The sequence below is a fragment of the Rhincodon typus genome, chromosome 11 (genome assembly GCF_021869965.1).
Source record: "Rhincodon typus isolate 14 chromosome 11, sRhiTyp1.1, whole genome shotgun sequence".
Classification (NCBI taxonomy): Eukaryota; Metazoa; Chordata; class Chondrichthyes; order Orectolobiformes; family Rhincodontidae; genus Rhincodon; species Rhincodon typus.
In genome coordinates, this window is record NC_063342.1 from 14,565,480 (window position 1) to 14,582,372 (window position 16,893).

At 41.3% G+C, this 16,893-nt stretch overlaps 1 protein-coding gene across 1 annotated transcript in view; it reads left to right on the top strand.

Annotated features, from left to right (window-relative positions):
- The window catches only part of LOC109929367 (interferon-induced GTP-binding protein Mx3), a 50,723-nt gene that overhangs the window by 18,135 nt on the left and 15,695 nt on the right, over positions 1-16,893 (top strand). Inside the window, exons 4-10 of the mRNA XM_020529040.2 lie at positions 348-485; positions 3,054-3,208; positions 7,282-7,420; positions 9,730-9,928; positions 11,923-12,001; positions 12,133-12,255; positions 13,954-14,098. Of these exons, the coding sequence (XP_020384629.1) occupies positions 348-485; positions 3,054-3,208; positions 7,282-7,420; positions 9,730-9,928; positions 11,923-12,001; positions 12,133-12,255; positions 13,954-14,098 (978 nt within the window). The remainder of the gene's footprint in view (positions 1-347; positions 486-3,053; positions 3,209-7,281; positions 7,421-9,729; positions 9,929-11,922; positions 12,002-12,132; positions 12,256-13,953; positions 14,099-16,893) is intronic.

The following is a 16,893-nucleotide window of genomic DNA, read 5'->3' on the forward strand; positions in this document are numbered from 1 at the left end:
GATTTAAAATGATCTGGAAAAGGCACAAGGGTGAAGTGAGGAGAAATGTCTTCACTCAGCGAATAATTAGGGTAAGGAATGCACTGCTTGGAAGTGTGATGGAGGCAGGTTCAATAAAGGTTTTAAAGAAGGCATTGGGTGATTAGTTAGCTCAAAATAACATGTATGGGGTGAAAGCAAGAAATTGGTATGGGTAATGCTGGTCATTTACCAAGTTAATACAATGGGCCAAGTTGCGTCCTCCTGTGCCATAACAATGATCTGTACTTTGATGATTCTGCCTGGCAGTATTGTGTGACTGTAATTCACTTTGAAATGATGTGGTCCTTTTCAATATTCCACGCCAGGTATTGTTACCAGGTGCCCTCTTGAATTGAAGCTGAAGAAAGCCAAAGGGAGCAATGTGTGGAAGGGCAAACTCACTTACGGACATTGTGAACTGGACCTGACAGATCCATCAGAAGTGGAGGATCAAATCCGAGCAGGTACCGTAAAACTCAACTACACTGCTGGTTTTAACTTCCTTTCACCCTTCATGTTTTATATTTAAAAAAACTAGTAATGTTTAGAGGTTAAAGAGACAAAGTCTTTATTATTGGGGGAAAAATATCAAGGACAAAAGATGCTGAAAAATCTTAGCAGATCAGGAAACATCTGTGCAGAGATTTCAGAGTTCATTTGTCAGATTGAATAATTTCATCAGAATTGAAGAAAAATAAAAGTGTTCGCGTTTTTAAGCCAATGGAAAGGGTAAGGGAACTGGAAGTACAAAGAAAAACATTTGTGACAGGGTGAAGGCCGATGTGGATTAAACAACAAAAGATTTCATGATGCAAAAGCCAAAGAGAGTTGTAATGGATAGAGTGAAGAAAGAAAGGCTGTGTCAAAACGAGATGTGAGTTGCTGCATTAAAAATATCTGAAAGGAACATAACAGGCTAAAGAAAGAAGCATTTGGTGAGCCTTTCAATGGTGTAGGCTGAAGCAGTACAGCATTGTATACGCCGGGAAGTATCTGATTTTATCTTCTGGTAGTGTTCAGTTAGTAAATCTCAGTGAAGTGACATTTGGATTTCTGAACTGACTTCAGGGTTCCTGGTTAAGGAAACTTGAAATCACCCAGGCTCTCAAGCCTCACTGTTGGACGTTACTCATTAAGGCTCCAACTAGAGACTGTTGCGGCCTCTCTGCATTTTGCCATTCCTAGTGTTAACCACACTGCACATGGAGACCACTCATTCAATAGAAGCCATCCTGCAGAAAGCCAGAGGTTCCATGCTCCAATTGTGTTTGAGGAATAGGAAACGCCACAGCCTCATTGTAAGTAACTAATCCAGTGGGGGTTTCTCATCGGCGCTAAGGGACCTATTAAGTTCAGTTCTGATCATTTTTGTTGTGGATCCACACCTGCGAGAGTGGGTCTGTGTTGAGGTGCCCACACTGGCCCTAAGCTGCCTCACCACCCCTAGTGTAGCTGCTGTGTCTCCAGGACTGCTACCCCCGGCTCTGTGTTCTCCCAGAGTAGGATGGAGCGCCACGGGTAGCAGCTCAGTGGTATGCAGTCAAGTGGAAATTGTCTTTGGAGGCCTCCACATTGACACTGAAGCCCAAGAAACCTCATGGCATCAGGTCAAAATGGGTAAGGAAACCTCCTGCTGATTACCTCCAGCTTGGCTGACAAATCACTACTCCTCCATATTAGATTCCACTCAGAAGAAGGGTACAGTATTTACACTGGGTGAGGGATTTCAATGCCCATCACTTACTGAGTAGCGCCAGGCGTGGATTTGAAATTGTAACATTGCTTCTCTCTGCACAGATGTTGCCCGAGTTGCTCTGGAGCTTTCTGATTTTATTACCACTTGCAGAATTGGCCAAGTCCTGGAGTAGCAACATGGTGGCTCAGTGGTCAGCACTGGTGCCTCACAGTGCCAGGAACCTGGGTTTGATTCCACCCTTGGGCAACTACCTGTATGGAGTTTACACATTCTCCTTGTGACTGTTTGGGTTTCCTCTGGGTGCTCCGGTTTCCTCCCACAGTCCAAAGATGTGCAGGTTAGATGGATCGGCTGTGCTAAATTGCCCGTAGTGTGCAGGCTTACAGGGATAGGGTAGGAGGGTGGGTCTGGGTAGGATGTTCTTCCAAGGGTTGGTGTGGGCTTGATGGGTCAAATGGCCTGCTTCCACACTGTAGGGATTCTATGAAAGACATATGTGCGAGCCTGGGCCTGCAGTAGGTCGTTCGACCTGTCACAGATGCATCTGTTCATGACAGAATTGGTAAGGGTGGCCACTGCACAGTCCTTGTGAAGGTAAAATCCTGTCTTCTCATTGAGGGTGCTTTGAGACACTCCCATCATGCTGAATGGAATAGACTTAGAAAAACCTAGCATGAGGGACATCACCAGGAGTAGAATTGTATTCTATCACAATCTGTAACCTCATAACTCGGCAACTCAATCATTGTACCATTACCATGAAAACAAAGGTTCAGCCTTGGTTCAAAGAAGAGTGCAGAACCAGGCATATCTAAAATTGAGATGCGAACCTGGTGAAGCAATAAGACAAGACTACATTCAAGTCTACACTGGAAGGAGTGCACAATAAACAGAGCTAAGCATTTCCATAATAGTGAATCAGATCAAAGCTTTGCAGTCCTGTCATATCCAGTCTCAAAAGGTGGTGGACTAAATATTCTTGGGGCACCTGCTATCCATGTGGTGCCAATTGGAGGTTGAGACAAGAATTTCTACCTTTGTTTATTTGACAGTGAACATTGTGGAGTAGTAGGGGTGATGTGCCTCTTTGGATACCCATAATTTAACTCATTTCAAAACATTTTATGACACAATCTAGATTAATTAGACTCCATTGCAATGAAAAATAGTCCATCATCCTTCTCATACCATTCCCTCCCTAAAGAAAATAAAGTTTGCAAGCCCCATTCTCAGGATATATGTTCCTCTATCACTGACTGAACCTTACCTGGGGAGAGTGACCTCTTCCTGTGGTGAATGCCTACAGTTCTCTGACTCTGTGATCACATCTCTCCAGCCCAGAACATCATGGCAGGTGAAGGATTGGGAATCAGTCACAAATTAATCAGTCTGCAAATTGAATCCAGCGACGTTCCTGACCTGACGCTGATAGATCTACCAGGAATTGCCAGAGTAGCTGTCGGGAAGCAACCCGTGGATATTGGTGATCAGGTATGGAGCCAGGCTTGTGGAAATATGAAACGGCTCTTTTAGTATTCAACATGTTCTTATTCTCAGCAAATTGAAGAATAACACTCGTCTGCTGTTTCAATCAGCAAAGGTCGTCTTGCAGATTAGACCTACTCCAGTGCTCTGTGTCATATCTTCCAAACTCATTCAACTTGAGCCGATTCAACATTCTGCTTCCAAGTTCATTCAAGTTTCATTTGCCGATCCCCTTTATCTCACTGAACTACGTTGGTATTCAGACCACCATTTGCTCAAATTCTTCGGCACTTTCGGCTTTCCCAAGTTACTTAACCTCCTCCAACCTTACAACAGACATTTCACCCTTCAGGATTTCTGCATTTCTCTAACACAGTACTGTCTTTATCCTCTGACTTTCTTCAGCTTACTCTTGGTGACTGTGCCACCTCCTGGACTCCTAAATTATGATACAAATTCCTTACCTTTCTGTATTCCCAATTCTCAACTCTCCTTTAAAATGTTCCTAAAAACCTATTTATTTTTGATCAATCTTTTGTCGTATCTGCAAATGTGCCTTTGCCAGTGAATATATGTCTAATTATGTTGGATTGATTAATTTAATTAATTAATTAATTAATTACATTTTGGAGAGGGTAGTGGAGTCGGCCTCATTAGGGGCATTTAAGCGGCTATTAGATAGGCATATGGATGATAGTATAAGGTAGGGATGGAGGTTAGATAGACCTTAGGATTAGGGTAAAAGTTCGGCACAACATCGTAGGCCGAAGGGCCTGTACTGTGCTGTACTGTTCTATGTTCTATGTTCTGTGTTTCTGTGAGAAACAGTCCCCTTGTCAGTACAGAACTTGTGTATTGCTGAAAAAAAAATTATCAACGGGCTTTTCATCTCACACTCATCAAGACAATTCACCAGAAATACCATCTCAGGAGTAAACCAAGAATTATTTTGCATGAGAGATGGCTACTGATTGGTTGGCAAGTAGACTGATTGTTGGAGTCATTGCCATGGAGAATGCACCCATAAGATCTGATTGGCAGATAACAAGGTGTAGAGCTGGATGAACACAGCAGGCCAAGCAGCATCAGAGGAGCAGGAAGGCTAACGTTTCAGGCCTAGACCCTGCCAGGCTTTGTTTAGATATTACACCAGGCAGGCTGACTCTAACTGGTCAGGAATTTGCCCTGAGACATGAACCAGCAATTTGCTACAACAATAACAGAAATGCTGGCGAATTTCAGCAAGCCTGGCAGCATCAGTGGGAGAAAATAGAGTTAACATTTCAAGACCAGTGGCTCTTCATCACAATCCAGCAAATTCCTGTCACCTACTTTGTTCAGTGGAAACAGTTGCAGTGTGTGTACATACTTTTCCTGTCTGCAATAAACAGGGCCCTGTGTATTGATAAATGTAGCTTCCAACTCTCACAGTAACCCTAAATGAGAATCTGAAATTGGTTGTCAGAACAATTCTTTACAATCTCAGTTTGGTCCAGTGAATGTTGTCCAATTGCAAAATCATGTTTAATGTCAGACACTCTGTTGCACATTTGTAAACAGGAGCTTGTAATGTATGGTCAGCACCTAACTTTGCAACAGCCCAAGGGACTTGCTGTTTGAAACTATCCACTGGTTTTTGGGATGTAGTACCTGACATTACAGATAGGTATGAGGTGTTGCACTTTGGAAAGTCAAACCAAGGTAAGACTTATATGGTAAATTGTAAGGAACTGAGGAGTGTTGTGGAACAGAGGGACCTAGGATTACAAGTATGTGGTTTGTTGAAAGTGGTGTCGCAGGTGGACAGGGTGGTGAAGAAGGCATTTAGCGTGCTGGCCTTCATTGGTCAAGGCATTGAGTGTATGAGTTGGGATGTTATGTTACAGTTGTATAAGTCATTGGTGAGGCCGCCCTTGGAGTATTGTGTACAGTTTTGATCACCCTGTTATTGGAAAGACCTAGTTAAACTGGAAAGTGTGCAAGGAAGATTTACAAAGATGTTGCCAGGACTAGTAGGCCTGAGTTATAGGGAGAGGTTGGCCAGGATAGGACTTTATTCCTTGGAATATAGAAGAATGAGGGGTGACCTTATTGAGGTGTATAAAATCATGAGGGACATTGATAGGATGAATGCATATAGTCTTTTTCCCAAGGATGGGGAACTGAAAACTAGAGATAGGTTTAGTGTGAGAGGGGATTCAGAAGGATTTGAGGAACAACTTCTTCACTCAGAGTGGAATGGGCTGCCAGAGAAAGTGGTTGAGGTAGATACAATAGCAATATTTAAAAAACATTTGGATAGGTACATGTACAAGAAGGGTTTAGAGGGATGCGAGCAATTGAAACTAGCTGAGTGGGCACCATGGTCAGCATGGACCAGTTTGGGCTGAAGGGCCTGTTTCCATGCTGTATTACTCTATGACTCTATATAACACCAACACTGAAATTTTTATTTTTTTTATTCATTACCGGGATAAAGGTGTTGCTGGCCAGGCAGCATTTAGTGCCCATCCCTAATTGCCCAGAGGACAGTTTAGAGTCAGCCACATTGCTGTGGGTCTGGAGCCACATGTAGGCCAGACCAGGTAAGGATGGCAGTTTCCTTCCCTAAAGGACGTTAGTGAACCAGATGGGATTTTACGACAATGAGCAATGGATTTGTGGTCATCATTAGATTCTTAATTCCAGATTTTTTTTGAAATCAAGTTCCACCATCTGCTCTGGCGGGATTCAAACCCTGGTCCCCAGAACGTTACCTGGGTCTCTGGATTAACAATCCAGCGATAATATCACTAGGCCATCGCCTCCCCTCTAATATACTATTTTTATACTACTATACTCAATTATATTGATAGGTTTCTTGATAACATCCCTTTCATGGTGTATACCAATTGTATTGCTCCTGTATTGTAACAATATTAAACAGCTGGCTTCATGTGTTGCTCAAACTTTGGAGATACCTTACATTTCCATGGTAATCTGAGGTATACTGAGCACTGTTCAGGACCTAGAATGATTGGCTTTGTGCCTTTCATGAGTTTGCATGATTAATAGTGAGAAATCATCTGATCAGTGTAGCCATTATCGCACGGGATGACTTTAATGTGCCCTATTTCAGCATCACGTTTGGAAGGTGAGCAAACGGCTTGGGATTTATTTGTGAATTTCCTGATAAAGCCAAACTTAGAGTCTGTGGAACTCTAGCAATCCCAACATGTATATTGACTTGTGAAGTATAGTAGAAAGTTGTAGAGAACCCCCGGGCAGATTTCTCAACTAGGGAGCCAAGGAAACCCTAGATAGACCCCACTTGGAGTCCTGTGAGCAGATCTGGGCACCACAACTTAGGATGGATCTATTGGCCTGAGAAGGAGTACAGTGTAGGTTTACAAGAAGTGTTACATGGAATTCAGGGCTTTAGTTGTGACGTGAGATTATATAAACTAGGCCTGTTTTCTCTAGAATTTATAAGGTTAAGGTGTGTCTGATTAAAGTCTTCAAGATACTAACAGGAAAAGACAGGGTAGATAAATATAAACTCTTTCCATTGTTCTGAGATTCTAGACCCAAGGGCCAGAATATTTGGGAGAGATGTTTGGAAGCTCTTCTACACACAGAAGGTGGAAGAAGTTTGGAAGTATCCTCCATAAATGGTAGATGATGCTGGATCAGTTGTTATTTTTAAATGTGAGATAGATACATTTTTGCTAAGCAAGGAGACGAAGGAATGTGGGCCAAAGGTGGGTATGTGGAGTTAGGCTACAGATCAGCCATAATCTCATTGAATGATGGGATAGGCTCGAGGGGCTGAATGGTCTACTAATCTTCTAAAGTTCCTCTGAAAGGGAGCTTATTTAACTGCTCCATTTGATTTGAATATTGACAGCAATGCAGTCTCAAAAAGCTTCACAAAACGTACATTTTTTCAGCAATAGTCAACAACAGTAAAATAAGGAAACATATAAATAATTGTTGTGTTTGCTGCATGAAGTGATTCCTGCTCATGAATTATTTTATTACTTCCCATTAACTTTGTTTTGCTTACTTCCAAATTCTAATACTTTGATACTTTATCGCAGATTAAGGAACTCATTAAGTCCTTTATTAAGCGACAAGAAACGATTAACCTCGTGGTTGTGCCATGTAATGTTGACATAGCAACCACAGAAGCTCTGAAAATGGCCCAGCAGGTGGACCCTTCTGGAGAGAGAACTCTGGGTAATTAAAACAAAAAATGTCCATGTAGCCATGCGAATGCTGAGACAGTTTAAAAAAAACCACACACAGTCACATTTGCTCAATCATCGGGCATACTAGAACTAAGAGCTAATGAATTTTCGGGTCTTATGAGAATGAAAGGATTTGGGGATACTGAGAAAAGTGCAAGTTTTTTTAAAATTTGTTGATGGGATGTAGGTATCTATTGCATATCTGATATTACACTTGAAAGATGGTACTGAACCACCTTCTTGAACCACAGCCGTCCATGGGTTGTAGGAATGCCCACAGTGGGAGTTTCAGGATTTTAACCCAGTGACACTGAAGGAGCAGCAAAATATTTCTAAGTCAGGATGATGAGTGGTTTGGAGTGGAGCTTGCAGGCGGTGGTGATCCCATGTATCTGCTGCCTTTGTCCTTCTAGATGGGAGTGGTTGTGGGTTTGGAAGGCGCTTGTAAGAGTCTTATTGAATTAAAAGACCAGCTATAATCTTTTTGAATGTTAAAAGTACTGAATCCAGATTTCAATTCTTACGTTCATGTAAAAGTAGGCAGCACAAGGATAGGATTGGACGGTTTCTTACCAACAAATAATTTGCAGTATGTGAAGAGAGGTAGGAAGGTAGATAGATATGTAGACCAAATGTTTTATCCTGAAAAAAACAATTGATATGTGGCACTTTTATTTTGTGCCAATATGTATAGTGAAAATTGTTAAATGAACATCAATGCTATATGGAGGCCTGTAGATCGGCATTATGACATTAAAAATCACAATGTGCTATGAAAATACTTCAACTCCTCACGTGACATACTCTCAATAGTTATTTTAACAAAGAAGTTGGCCTGTTTAAAATCAGGACTCGGTGGCATCATCTATTAAACTTTAGCATGTTAATGTCACAGAGTATATTTAATGTTTACAGTTAATGGTTTAATCGCAGAGGCTGTGAGTTTAATTCTCATCCTGACACATTCTGTCATTGAATTCACTAAATGGGAAATGTATTGCATCTATATTTTAGAAGAGTAGAGTTGCATCTATATTTTAGAAGAGTAGAGTTTGCAAATTTACCCAGGATATTGGAAATTCTGGTGCAGAATTCTGCAGGTTCTGTAGGAATTTTGTTTGTTTTGTTTGAATGGATAGAAAATCCTCTTGGGTCCACTGACATCAGCACTGAAAGCTTGTATACTTGCTCCTGGCCAAAGAACTTCATAGATAACACAAACAGCACACACTCACTGGTGTATAGCTGAACACAGCTGGCTGATTACGCATATGGATCTGAAAGGGTTAATACTGAGAAGTGCCATAAGCATTGATATTGTATGGACTTGGGGCCATTACAGCTTAGGTTCTCAAAGTGAGAGCTAACATCTGGACCACGTCAGAGACTCTGTAAACAATGTCACTCATAGAGTCATAGAGATGTACAGCATGGAAACAGACCCCTCATCCATGCTGTCTAGATATCCTAAATGAATCTAGTCCTATTTTCCAGCATTTGGCCCATATCCCTCTAAATCCTTCCCATTCATATACCGATCCAGATGCTTTTTAAATGATGTAATTGTGCCAGCCTCCATCACTTCCTCTGGCAATACATTCCAAACACGCACCAAACTCTGCGTGATAAAGTTGACCCATAAGTCCCTTTTAAATCTTTCCCTCTCACTTTAAACCTATGCTGTCCAATATTGGATTCCCCTACCCTGGTGTAAAGGTCTCGGCTTTACACCATATCCATGCCCTTCATGATTTTAGAAACATCTGTAAGGTCACTCCTCAGCCTCCGACGCTCCAGGGAAAATAGACTCAACCTGTTCAGCCTCTTACTATAGCTCAAACCCTCCAACCCTGGCAACATCCTTGTAAATATTTTCTGAACTCTTTCCAGTTTCACAACATCCATCCTATAGCAGGGAGACCAGAATTGAACGCAGTATTTCAAAAGTGGCCTAACCAATGTCCTGTGCATCATGACATTTCAACTCCAATACATATCAAGTCAGCCATTAACTAGCTGCGAACATGCTTTGAGCTATATCTTGTTAACTACAAGAGACTCTTCATGTTAGTCCAGGAAGTGGTTTCCTCTAGCCCTGTAGATTGAGGAGGGCCTCCACTTAAAGAGGAAGGTGGCATCAACTTTCATCATGAGCAACAGCAAACCCAGTGCAAGGAGCTAGCATGGCCATACAACAAGTGGAAGAGGAGAGGAATTCAAACTTGAATGGAAATAATGGAACAGCACTGTGCCATTGTTTTCTCATCAATTGTCTACAATCAATTGTTGGGATTGCAGGTATTTTAACCAAACCTGACCTGGTTGATAAGGGAACAGAAAGCAACGTGGTCGATATTGTACAGAACCTTGTTGTGGAGCTGAAGAAGGGTTACATGATTGTCAAGTGCCGTGGACAACAAGAGATTAATGACCAACTGACGTTGAATGAAGCGATAGAGAACGAGAGGAGGTTTTTTGAAGACCACAAGGACTACAGGTAAAACCAAAACAATAAAGAGCTTACGTGATAACAAAATCTTGAATTAAGTCTATCTATATCCTCTCTGGCATCAAGTCCCTTTATCATTTCAACCCTGTGCTCTCTGGTGAACACATAGTCCTACTCCAGTAATGTTTTGATTTTAAAATACTTGTCCTTCTTTCAAATGTTTCCATGACTTGAGGGTCTGAGCTCTGGAATTCTCTCCAAAAACCTCTCTACCTGTCTCTTTTCTCATTTACAACACATCTTAAAATGTATCCTATTGACCAAGTCCTTATTCACCAGCCCTAATTTTTCATAATATCGTCATTATCAAAATTGAGATAATTTCTGCGATGCTGCTTGGGAAATATTACGTCAATAAATGTTCTGTATAAATTTAAGTTGTTGTTCTTCTAATCCAAAATGCTTATTTTCTTTATTTTTATTCCCTGACTTGGTCTCTTTCTTTGTTCTTCCTTTATTTCCTGCCTTCTTTTCACTCTTACATTCCAGCTTCTTTCCAATAAGTAGCAGCTCTATAATCTCTAAGTTCCTCATCCGACATCAATATTGTTTTGCTGTTATGGTTTACCAAACTTCACTATGAAAACATCATAAAGTTTTGCACCAGTAGAAGAAAGGCCCATCACCATTTTCACAGGCCAACAATGGATAACCGATAACAGTAGTCTTGTAAGCATCAGTAACATCCTGAGAATAACATTTCAAACTCACTTATTTCCTTCAATTAATGTTTTGTTTGTGTTCTTGCCCCAGAAAACCAACATGAAATAAATCTACAGCAGCTCTGCCCTTGAGGGGTGCGGTGGTTAGCACTGCTGCTTCCTAGCACCAGGGGACCTGGGTTCAATCCCATCCATGGGTGACTATCCGTGTGGATTTTCTCTGGATGCTCCAGTTTCCTCCCACAGTCCAAAGATGTGCTGGTTAGGTGGATTGGCCGTGGGAAATGCAAGGTTACAGGGAAAGGGGTGGGTCTAGGTGGGATGCTCTTTGGAGGGTTGGTGTGGACCCAATGGGCCGAATGGCTTGCCCCCACACTGTAGGGTTTCTATGATTTGAGGAAACCAACCACAACTCTCAGAATCTTAGGGTTAATTCCATCAGGCATCATGGATCAAGTTATTTTATGCCACTCTTGGAATCTTCCACCCTTTCTGGGATATTTTTGCTGAGAGTCATGAATTATCTCCTTAAATATCTGCCACTGCTTAATTACTGTCATTTCTGCTAATGTCTCCAACCAGTTTAATTAATTCTATCCTCAACTCATTGTAATTCATTTTCTTTAAGCTAAACATAGCTGTTTCTGATCTAAATTTCTCACTCTCAAACTGAATGTTAAATTCTATCATGTTATGATCATTACTTCCGATGGAATGTTTTATTCTTTTATCAGGTCCAAGCCTGCTTCCTGGTTGACTCCATAACCATTTGCCCTCGGAAATTATCCAAAATGCAGTCTGTGAATTTGTTATTGTAGCTACCTTTCCAATTTGATTAACATAATCAATATGAAGATAAAATCACCCATAATTATTGCTCTATTCTTTTTCCATGGTTCTATTATTTGTTGATTTATAGCCTTTCCTACAGAATAGCTACTGCTTTTTGGGTCTACACACTACTCCTATTAATGTCTTATGTCCCTTGCTGTTTTTCATTTCCCCCTAAATGGAATGTACATCATCTGAGCCGAGATCATCTCTCACAATGGTCATCATTTCATCTCTACGTAAAAGTGCTACTGTGCTACCTTTTACATCCTTCTATCTGTCGAAAAGTTCAAATGTCCCTGAGTGTTAAGTTCCCAGTTTTGATCTCCTTGTAACCATGTTTCTGTAATGGATATGTGATCATATGCATTTACCTTGATTTGAATTGTCATTTAGTTACCATATTCCGAATCAATTTTGCTTCCATATATCTGTATTCCTGGAAATGACCTACCATGTGGTTAATTTGTGCGATTTCTTGCTCTTTAGACCTCTTTTGGATAATAAGAAGGCCACCATCCCATACCTGGCTGATAGACTCACAACAGAACTTGTGGCACACATCATAGTAAGTTTTTGTCAAATGTTTTATAGTTCAACCGTATCCACGTTTCCAGAGGTTACATCAGTTACTTTCACTTGGGATTTTGTACATTGTTGATTTTAGACCGTGATCATCTTCTTGCAATTTTTTTTAAGCAAACATTGCCTGAATTAGCAAAGGAAGTTGAAGAGAAACTGTCTGCAACAACCAAAGAATTGGAAAGATGTGGAGAGGGAGTTCCAGACACTGTCCATGAGAAAATAACTTTTTTGATTCAGGTTGGTATTGCAACTACTAAATCCTACAAGGATTGAAAAGCATCCAAACTAACAATGAGAGACTGCTAATGTGATTCCAATGGGAATTCCCAAATTAGATCTGAACCGTGACATCAGGGATTCCATCGAACGTTAACAAGGCAAAACCTGCACTGCTCCATACAATCCAATAGCATAAAAAAGTTAAACCACGGTCAGAGACTCCCTAAGATAAGGCTTCCTCAATTTCTATCAATCACAGGGACCAGGTGTAGCATTGCTAATATACTATGTTTCCAGACAGCTGAGGTCCAGTCCATCTGTGGGATTGCTGCTGGAATTGTAGCCTTAATCCTCAAACAGAAAGCATATTTTAGTTTTATAGTTCACAGTTCATCCAGAAGCAGGAACCTGGTCACCTTGTACAGGGACTGTTAATTTTGATCGGACAATACCTGGAGATTTCCTCATATGACATTCCCCATCCCCCTGCCCACTATTTAATAAGACCATCTTCTCCTTTCACCAATATTCCTATAATTAGTATTCCAATACGCAAAGAAAGTGGCAAAAACAAACATTTTTCGAAAATTGCCGTGTTTGTTTTTAACTCAGGAGGATTGTCAACTTGACCCCACAGCTACCTTCAAAGTGGGACCTTATGTGGATCTTTCTGGACCAAAGATGTGAACAGATGCTCCTCGTGCTAGTGATGCCTGTCATTGGCTTAGAATTTAATGGATCACCCCTGGGTTTTGCATCCTGAGGAGACAGTGGCAGAGGTTCTAGGTCTGTGAGATCCAATAGTCAGAAGAGAATATGTCTCCCCTGACCTAATCCATCACCACTTTCATAAACCCTAACCCAACCGATCTTGTCCAATATGAGCACTGCTGAGATAAGGGAATCTGCAGTGTGTGAGAAGGTCATGTTTAGAATACTGCATACAATTCTGGTCACCCTGCTATAGGAAGGATGTTATTGAACTGGAAAGGGTGCAGAAAAGCTTTACAAGGATATTACCGAAACTGGAAGGTTTGAGTTATAAGAAGAGGTTGGATAGACTGGGACTTTTATTCCCTGGAGTGCAGGAGGCTGAGGGGTGACCTTACAGAGGTTTATAAAATCATGAGAGGCATGGATACGGTGAATAGCCAAGGTCTCTTCCCCAGGATAAGGGAGTCCAAAACTAGAGGGGCATAGGTTTAAGTTGAGGGGGGAAAAATTCAAAAGGGACCTGAGAGACAACTTTTCACACAGTGGGTGGTTTATATATGGAATGAGTTGCCAGAAGAATTGGTAGGTTGGGTGCAATTACAGCTTTTAAAAGACATTTGGATAGGTACATGGTTAAGAGAGGTTTAGGGGGATATGGGCCAATTGCAGGAAATGGGACTAGTTCTGTTTAGGATATCTGGTAGGTATGGATGAGTTTGGCCGAAGGGCCTGTCTTCATGCTGTATGACTGTATGACACTGCTCCATCATACTTGTCACTATGCAAACTTGTTTTATTCACCATGCCCCTTTAATACCTGTTGGCATCACAAGATTTTTTTTAAAAACGTCTTCGAGTGCACATAAGTCCAAGTGGTTCACTATTTACTATTTCATCCAATTAAACACTTCCCCAGTGCAACCACTCCCAACAGTTGCATTAACCCAGAGAAATGAACAACTAGAGATCACCATTATTCGCTGTCTTGTATTTTGTTCACAGAAACTCAATGATTTTGGTCAAAACCTCAGGAGTTTATCTTCAGGGGAGGAACCTGATGATTGCATCAAGGAGCAGAGGTGCTACGCAAAAGTACGGAATGAGTTTGAAAATTGGAAATGTCACCTTGACAGAATGAAATATCAATGTGAGTGCATCGAGGGAACAGTTATGTTGTGAGTCCTTTCAGTGTCAAACAGGGCTTTTGATTGAAAGCTGGACAAAAACTGCTGTTGAAACCATCAGGCCTACGCAGCTCCTGGGTTCCTGAACTGTACATCCATACAGCTTGTGTACTCACCTTCCCTTTTTAATTTGAAATGATTCAAGTTAAAACAGACTAGCATTCAAGTCATGTTTAAACAGACTTAAGGTTTATTTATTACAAGTTATTGCTGAAGGCTCCTTTAGTATTAAAAAAAACAAAATTAATAACAAGAAAATACAGGTACCAAAATTAAAACAAATCAGACAAAAAAGAATATTGAGAAGAAACAGTCTGAATAATTCTCAATGGTCTAACTTTGGGGTCCGTTGCTCTGAGTTCCTTCTTATTTGAAGTTGAGAAATCAACATTTGAGGTAAATTATGCTGAGTCCCTTTGAAATTCTACTTCCTGTCTGCTGTTCCATTGCAAACTTTGAATTCTCACATCTCCATTGCCTGTTTGGAAACCCTGGTATTTAAATGGTCTTTACGTGTCTCTCTGCAACCCACTTCAATCTTATAGCTGTATCATCAGATGACTTGTAATAGCCATGCTTTTAGATTTTTGCCTAGCTGCAGCCAGTTTATCCTTTTTTTAACAACAGTTTTCTTTTCCTGAAAAATATGAACCATGATTACACAATTATGATACTGAGACCAGGAGCAGAAATTAGGCCATTTGGCCCATTGAGTCTGCCCCGCCATCCATCATGGCTGATGTTTCTCAAACCCATTCTCTCGCTTTCTCCCCGTAAACTTTGATCCCTTTGACAATCAAGAACCTATCTATCTCTGTCTTACATATACTCAGTGACCTAACCTCCACAACCTCCTCATCTCCATTCTAAATGGTCTTCCCTTTACTCTAAAGCTGTGCCGTCAGGTCCTAATCTCTCCTACCAGTGGAAACATCTTCCCAACGTCCACTCTGTCCAGGCCGTTCAGTATTAGAACATAGAACATAGAATATTCTGTAAGTTTCAATTAGATCTCCCCTTATCCTTCTAAACTTTCATCGAATATAGACCCAGAGTCCTGAAACGTTCCTCATATATTAAGTCTTTTGTTCTTGGGATCATTCCCATGAACCTCCTCTGGACCCGCTGCAGGGCCAGCACATCCTTCCTGAGATATGGGGCCCAAAACTGCTCACAATACTCCAAATGTGGCCTGACCAGAGACTTATAAAACCTCGGAAGTACACTCCTGCTTTTAAATTCCAATGCTGTCAAAATAAATGCCAACATTGTATTTGCCTTCCTAACTACCGACTCAACCTGCAAATTTACCTTAAGAGAATCTTGGACTAGGACTCCCAAGTTTCTTTGCACTTCAGATTTCTGAATTTTCTCTCCATTTATGCCTCTATTCCTCCTACCAAAGTGTATGAACTCATACTTTCCCACATTGTACTCCATCTGCCACTTCTTTGCCCACTCTCCTAACCTGTCCGAATTCTTCTGCAGCCTCCCTGCCTGCTCAATATTACCTGTCCCACTACCTATCTTTGTATCATCTGCAAACTTAGCCAGAATGCTTTGAATTCCTTCATCTAGATCATTAATGTAGAAAGTGAAAAGTTGTGGTCCCAACGCTGACTCTTGTGGAACAGCACTTGTCACCCGCTGCCATCCTGAGAAAGACCCTTTTAACCCCACTTTCTGCTTTCTAACAGACAGCCAACCTTCTATCCATGCTAGCACCTTGCCTCTAACACCAAGGGCCGTTATCTTACTCAGCAGCATCCTGTGCGGCACTTTTCCAAAGGCCTTCTGGAGGTCCAAGCAGATAACATCCATTGGCTCCCCTTGGTCTAACCTGCTGATTACCTCCTCAAATAATTCTAACAATTTTCTCAGGCGTGACCTCCCCTTGATGAAACCATGCTGACTTTGCCCTATTTTACCACTATTTTTCCAAGTATTCAGAAATCTCATCCTTCACATTGGACTCCATAATCTTGAGGTCAGGCTAATCAACCTGTAATTTCCTGTCTTTTGCCTCACTTCCTTTTTAAATGGAGGTGAGGTGGGATGGGATTACATTAGCGATTTTCCCGTCATCTGGGATCCTCCCTGACTACCATGAGTCCTGGAAGATCACCACAAATGCCTCCACTATTTCTTCAGCTATCTCTTACAGAAGTCTGGGGTTTAGTCCATTTGGTCCAGGTGATTTATCCACCTTCAGACCTTTCAGTTTTTGTTGCGCCTTCTCCTTGATGATGGCCACCATACTCACCTTTGAACGCCCCGCTATCTTGAAATTTTGGGACGTTACTCATGTCTTCCACTATGAAGACCGATGTAAAGTACTTGTTCAGTTCCTTAGCCATTTCTTTGTTCCCCATTACTACTTCTCTAGCACCATTTTCCAGTGGCCCAATGTCCACATTTCCGTCTCTTTTGCCCTTTATATATCTAAAGAAACTCTTGCAATCTTCTTTGATATTCCTGGCTAGCTTTAATTTTCTCCTTCCTTATTTCTTTTTTTGTTGTCCTCTGTTGGTCTTTGTAGGCTTCCCTATCCTCTGGCTTCCCACTGCCCTCCACCACATCATATGCTTTCTGTTTTGCTTTTATGCTGCTCCTGCCTTCCTTTGTCAACCATGATTGCCTCATCCTCCTTTTAGTATGCTTCTTTTTTTTCACTCCTTTCTTACTGCCATGACAAGCTAATTGGAGCAGGCTGGATGATGAGTGAAGGAACTCATTGATGCAGAGGGTTGTGCAGGCC